Source organism: Leptonychotes weddellii, unplaced genomic scaffold (assembly GCF_054177405.1).
Source record: "Leptonychotes weddellii isolate Sample4059 unplaced genomic scaffold, ASM5417740v2 HiC_scaffold_9565, whole genome shotgun sequence".
NCBI classification, from domain to species: Eukaryota; Metazoa; Chordata; class Mammalia; order Carnivora; family Phocidae; genus Leptonychotes; species Leptonychotes weddellii.
In genome coordinates, this window is record NW_028067659.1 from 1 (window position 1) to 7191 (window position 7191).

Genomic DNA, 7191 nt, shown 5'->3' on the forward strand with positions numbered 1-7191 from the left:
TCCCAGCACCCTGGGATCATGATCTCAGGAGAAGGCAGATGCTACCCAACTGAGCCACCCAGGCATCCCAAGATACTAGTTCTGATAATAGACTGGAAAGATGCAGCAGGGTCTCTTCTACATTACCCTGAACAGAGATAAGTTGGGTCCTTATGAAAGGACCTATCCATCTGAACAATTAACTAGAGGCTGGGCAACTTGTATACAAAGAGAGAGCAGAGATGAGGCTGGGCTTGCCAGAGGTGGTCCTTGCCTGCCTTGCTTACCAACTGTAAACAATGAGCTCAGGAGAGCCCGTGGGCTTAATACAGATCAAGACTACTGTAGCAGGATTTTTTAAAAAAGAGGAGTCAATCTTGCTTTTCTGTTTTTGAGGGAGAGGTAGTCCCCAATCAGTAGTGAATCTACAACCCAATTGATGGCAAATCTTAACTCTTACTCCTCCACTAGAGGTGAAGTAGGAAAAGGAGAGAAGTGAAAGGAAGCTTCCTTTCCAGCACTTCCATAAAAGGTAAGTGTTATCTCCTCCTTTTTGCTGAAGAGGGAACCAAAAAAGGGAAAGGATTTCTACTCTATATCTTTCAACCCTGAAAGTTTAAAGTAAAACACGAATTACCAGTTTCTCCATTTTCTGGAGTCTCCCGTCCAGTTTTGCTAGAACTCCGACTGGTAGATTCTGGACTTGTAGCTCGAACGAACATCTTCCATTTCCCCCTTTTAGACATAAGTCTACGCATTCCATCCTGAGACGCTGGCTGGCTGATGTCAGAACATGGACTAGACCCTGACACACTACCATCTCCTTCCTCCAAGGCTCGTAACTCTGCCTAGGATGAACACGACAAAAAAGTTAAGAGTGTCAGTAGCTGTTTTTCAACATTTAAGCATTTGTGAATACCAAGAGTGATAACCACATATTATGAGAATTAAAAACCTTTCAGGACAGGAAGTTTTTCTTAATACATTTCCCCATCAGAGCCAAGCATTTTGCTTGTATTTTTTTTATCAGTATCCAGTAAATGCTTATTCATGATCATAGTTAACAAATACTGATTTGAAGAGGATGGATCTTGGGAGATCCACTAAGAGACAAATTTTCCAATATATGAACACTGTAGTTAAAGCCTAAATTAGCTTGTCCCTCTCCATAGCTTCAAATTTTGCAAAATGGGGAAAGCTTCAAGAAGATACTGCTGTTATTTATAATACCCATTAAGATTTTGTTTCATATTCAAAGTAGCAGTAGATGAAACTCTTCCAAGAAAAATCAGGGCAGAAAATAGGTAAAAATCAATTTCTCGATCAGGAAAGTTTCCTGTGGACCATCTTTTTTGAAAGGAAAGCACATGACATTATTAGTTCCTCTTAATCTTACAAGGCCCATTTAACTATGTGATCAATCCCACAGGTGCTCAGTGGAAGTCAACCCGTACTTTAACTGTTGGTTTAAAAACCAAGTTATCACCAAGAATTTACAATGCTCATTTGTTAAGAAGCTAAATAAAAGTTATTCACTGTATTCAGCTATCTTTAAATCAGAGCAGTATCAGTCCTTATTAGTTGTCAACTATCAAAAGCACCATCAGGAACCAAAAGAACTATAACTCACAGTTCAAGTTTTTACTGCATAAGCTTAAACATATCTAGACAAAAGATTAAGAAAAACAAAATCCCATTAATGGCAGTTAACTGAGCACAATGATCCCAGAGTCTAATACTATATAAGGGAGGAAAAGCATATAACAAAAGCTTCAAAACCTTACTTTTTTTCTTTCCAAAACAAGCTCCAGCTCAAGGGTATCTTGTTCCTCTTCTTCTTCACTTTCTCCAGATTGAACAACACTGCAAAGATCCTCCTGAGAAGGGTCTTCCATGTTGTCCAATGTAATTTCCTGTGGTTTTACTATAGTTGCTGCTTCTTCTGCTGTTGTACTTGTTTCTTTCACTTCTGAAACTGGCTCTGCTTCTTTACAAATTACTTTTCTTCTCCATCTCTCTTCTTCCTCTTTTATTCCCTCAGGCAACAAAGGAGCAAGCAGTGATGCTGCCACCCCTTTCTTCTCCTCCTCACTATTTGAGAGAGCCTGAATTCCTTCATTTACTTCCTATAAAGAATAAACTAGTCTCATTTATCTAAAAAAAAAAAAAGACCAAAAAAAACCAAACCCTCACCTGAATATATATTCAATTTGTTCATGCCAAAAAGGACTATATTTTTCAATCACTGGATAATCTTTTTTTAAAAGATTTTATTTATTTATTTGAGAGAGAGAGTGAGACAGAGCATGAGCAAGGGGGAAGGGTAGATGGAGAGGGAGAAGCGGACTCCCTGCTGAGCAGGGAGCCCGATGCGGGACTCAATCCCAGAACCCTGGGATCGTGACCTGGGCCAAAGGCAGATGCTTAACCAAATGAGCCACCCAGGCACCCTCAATCACTGGATATTCTCAAAAACCACTGACTACCAACAGATTAGTACATATGGTTGTACCATTTTTCTTACATGAACATAATGCAAACATTGTTACTTTAGGAAAGCAGCGTTTGAACTAGAATCTAGTTCTGGGTGGAATTCATACATATCCTCCCCCCTATTCTCCAAGTCTAAAGGCACGTTAGCAGAAGCACAATTTGAAAATGAAGTAAGATCGGAGTTTTGTCAACTCAACATATGACTGAATAAATCTCCACTCTTCTGCAGTATGCTAGAAAAGTGATTTAGAAGAAAGTGAAATAATTCTAAAATGAAATGTGTGATTAAACTTAAAGTGCTTTTTTTTTTTTTTAAAGATTTTATTTATTTATTTGAGGCAGAGAGATACAGAGAGAGAGAGAGAGCATGAGCAGGGGGAGAGGCAGAGGGAGAGGGAGAAGCAGGCTCCCCGCTGAGCCAGGAGCCCGATGTGGGGCTCGATCCCAGGACCCCAGGATCATGACCTGAGCCGAAGGCAGACAATTAACCATCTGAGCCACCCAGGTGCCCCCTTAAAGTGCTTCTTTACAAATTACTTTTGTAAAGTTATTGGGGTAAGAGCTGCTCTACTTCCCTCCTAGAGTTATAAAGACCAAATGATTCTGTAAGTGTGTGTGTGTGTGTGTATTTTTAAGTAGGCTCCACACCCAACGTAGAGCTTGAACCCACAACCCTGGGATCAGGAGTTGCATGCTCCACCTACTGACTTCAGTCAGTCAAGCGCCTCCTGAAAGTACGTTTTACTATACTCCCCATTTAAACCCATCACTTAAAACTCAGGATAAATTAAAATTCAACACACCCACTATAGAATACAACTTACTTTGTCTTACTGATGAGACTATAGAAATGCTCATTTTACTAATAATAGTTTTTAATTTTTAAGGTAGTTTATCTTTTTCCAAAAAAAAAAACACTTATGTGGGGGTCCCAAAATAGAGCTATTCTGAAGTGGAGAAGATCTGAAGCCCTGCCTGCTGCTCCCACATCCTTCAAAATGACCCTCTGTGGCATTCGAAGGTTCCAAAAGAACCACTGAACTGGATAACTATTATAAATGCTACGTATTAAACATAAACATTAAATTAAATAAAGCTTTCAGAATCAGAGTTTATTCTATTTCACATCTGGTTTTAAGACAGCAACAGAAGCATCTACATCTGTGCCAGAGTAACAGTCAAGTTCTTTAGATCTGAAATAAGCAAATGAGAGAAGTTGTAAAACTGACCTTTTTAACTTCTCGCTTGGCTATGACTGGTCCACTTTTACTACTGGAAACAGAAATGTTTTTCTCCTTAGTATACACGTCTGTATTAACCACAAAATTACCTTCAGCACCTGTTACAGAACTAAAAACAAAACAAAACAAAAGCTATATATACATACACACACACACATATATACTTAGCAAGAGAAACAGAAGGCAAATATTAAAAACAAAAGATAAGACTCTAACTTCCTTCTTAGGTAATTTCTTTTTCAAGTCTATTCTTACCTGGGCTGATAATGTTGTAATCCCTGTACCTGGGTGGCAAGATACTGAGGTAACTCCCAAGTCACTTCATTTGTTTGTGTGTTCCAATAATAATAGCATCCTGTGTTCTCATCCCAGACTTCTTGCCAATCTCCCATCTCAATTCCAACTAGAAGAAAATATAACAAATTTTAAAACACAAAATTCTCATCAACAAAACTAAAAACAACCTACTGAATGGGGGGAGATGTTTGCAAATGACGTATTTGATAAAGGGTTAGTACCCAAAATATAAAAAAAAAAACAAACTTCTACAACTCAACACCCAAAAACCAAATAGTCCAATTATAAATGGGCAGAAGACATGAGCAGACATTTCTCCAAAGATGACATACAGATGGCCGACACATAAAAAGATGCTCAACATCACTCATCATCAGGGAAATGCAAATCAAAACTGCAACAAAATATTACCCCACACATGTCAGAATGGCTAAAATAAAAAACACAAGAAACAGGTGCTGGTGAGGATGTGGAGAAAAAAGAATCCTCTTACACTGTTGGTAGGAATGCAAACTGGTGTAGCCACTATGGAAAACAGTATGGAGGTTCCTCCAAAAATTAAAAATAGAACTACGCTATGATTTAGTAATCCCACTACTGGGTATTTATCCAAAGCATACAAAAACACTAATTTAAAAGGATAATATGCACCCCTATGTTTATAGCAGCATTATTTATAATAGCCAAATTATGGAAACAGCCCAAGTATCCATCAACAGATAAAGAAGATGGTATATATACACTATGGAATATTACTCAGCCATAAAAAATAAGGAAATCTTGCCATTTCCAACAACAGACAGAGCTAGAGAGTATAATGCTGAGCAAGTAAGTCAGAGAAAGACAAACACCGTATGATTTTACTCATGTGGAATGTAAGAAACAAAACAAATGAACAAAGGGAAAAAAAAGAGAGACAAACAAACCAAGAAACAGACTCTTAACTATAGAGAACAAACTGATGGTTACCAGAGGGGAGGTGGGGATGGGGATAGGTGAAATAGGTAATGGGGATTAAGGAATGCACTTATCATGATGGGCACAGAGTGATGGATAGAATTGTTAAATCACTATATTGTACACCTGAAACTAATATAACACTGTATGTTAGCTATACTAGAATTAAAAACTTAAAAAAAAGAAAAAAAGCAGCACTAATTTCTCCACAATTCTGACCTCATATCCCAAGTCAGCTCTAAAGCCATTAATAATCTAACAAGGTTCCTCAACCTTAGCACTGTTAACATTTGGTCTAGATAATTCTTTGATATAGTGGGGGCAGTCCTATATAGTGTTCAGTATCCCAGATTTTACCCACTAGATGCACTAACAATTTCCCACCCCGTTTTGACAACCAAAAACATCTTCAGACACTGTCAAATGTCTCCTGGGGGTCCAACTCCTCCTCCTCAAATCCTCTTTGCACCATGGCTTAAAAAAGTAGTTTGACAGTCCAAAAATATATCATGAAGCCCAAAAGAATTTTTAAAATAATGGCTTTTATTATTCACTTGGCATAAACTGCAACCTGTTAAAAGGGCAATTTTATTTTTTGCAATTATTTTTCAAAAGATACAATTATTATCCTAGTAATTCTCAGAGAAAACAGTCCTCCTTATCATCTTCTAAACAGTGTACTTAAAAGGTCAGAATCCTAAAGTCTGGGGCTAAAGGATAGGGGTTTTCATCTTTGGGAATGTCAATGCCTAGAACACCTTTAAAGATTGCACTTTAGGGGCGCCTGGGTGGCTCAGTTGGTTAAGTGACTGCCTTCGGCTCAGGTCATGATCCTGGAGTCCCTGGATCGAGTCCCGCATCAGGCTCCCTGCTCGGCAGGGAGTCTGCTTCTCCCTCTGACCCTCTTCCCTCTCGTGCTCTCTGTCTCTCATTCTCTCTGTCTCAAATAAATAAATAAAATCTTTAAAAAAAAAAAAAAAGATTGCACTTTAGATTTCTTTAAAAATCAAAGGATCAGACTTACCTCCTGCGAGTGAACACTGAGTATCATATTGCCACCCTGTAGTCTGAGTTGAGTCTGTTCCATTTGAAGTAGCAGAAGAAAGGGCAGATGTTGCTGATTCCTTTGGCTCTGGTCGAGGTGGAGTTGGAGGTGGAGCAGAAGCTCCTACAGGAGCTGCAGGCTGAGGAGCTGTTATAGCATCAATCTCCTTTAGAATGAAAACATTAACAAATTCTTTAATAATCGCAAAACCAAAAAACTGAAGAAATGACAATCACCATAAAAAAAATTCTAGGAGCACTGGGGTGGCTAAGTTGTTAAGTGTCTGCATTTGGCTCAGGTCATGATCCCAGGGTCCTGGGATTGAGCCCCACATCGAGCCCCACATCAGGCTCCCTGCTCAGTGGGGAGCCTGCTTGTCCCTCTGCCTGCCCTTCCCCCTGCTTGTGCGCACGTGCTCTGTCAAATAAAATCTTAAAAAACAAAAAAACTCTACAATCAGTTCTCAGCTTCTCCAATCAAAACTCTCACCTTCCAATTACATAAAAGTTCCCCAAGCCCTTTAATTCTCCATTTTTCTCCTCCTTACAACCTTTACAAAAAGAGAAGAGAGTGATGGGGAGGGACTAAAGAAGAGAGATGGAAGGGGCAAAGAAGGGAGATGGGGAAACACTGAGACTGATAAAAAAGTAGGCTAACCACTTGAGGTCCAGGTCCCAAAGTGGCTTCAATAACTAAAAACCCAAACAAAAGCACCACTAACCGCTAGGAAGTTGGCCAGTGTACTATCAATATCAGCTGACTGGTTTCCATTTGCCTCTTTAGACTGTGCTGGTTTTTCTGAAACATCACTCTCATCATCATCACTGTCAGCGTATGCACCAAGCAAGCACAGACCTCCTAGAAACAAAATGGTAAACAATGTTAATAATAACAATGCCAGTATGCCCCAGGAAGTACTCAAGAAAAAATATGACATGGTTCTTCAGAGTTTACATTTACTTTACATACAGATTGGAACATAACCTCAAAATAAATCATCACTGAACTACCACAGAGAAGTATAAATTACATTATGCACTTAGAGCTAATAAAATCATTCACATAGTTGCTTGAGAGCCTTCTCAAAATACACAATCATTGAACCTCATACTCTGTCAAAATAGCACATGGTAAATCTTGATGTTAGAATTTGTTGCTTTGTGTCCATCTCAAACAAGC

At 38.9% G+C, this 7191-nt stretch overlaps 1 protein-coding gene across 1 annotated transcript; it reads right to left on the minus strand.

The window, feature by feature from the left end:
• Positions 1-545: 545 nt before the first annotated feature.
• LOC145720045 (formin-binding protein 4-like) lies at positions 546-6990 on the minus strand. Its single transcript, XM_081811696.1, has 6 exons — positions 6734-6990; positions 5992-6178; positions 3969-4116; positions 3702-3822; positions 1764-2105; positions 546-827 (listed from the first exon to the last, which is right to left on the minus strand). The coding sequence occupies exons 1-6, from the start codon at positions 6947-6949 to the stop codon at positions 582-584; spliced, it is 1260 nt and encodes a 419-aa protein (XP_081667822.1). The 5' UTR covers positions 6950-6990; the 3' UTR covers positions 546-581.
• Positions 6991-7191: the final 201 nt, after the last annotated feature.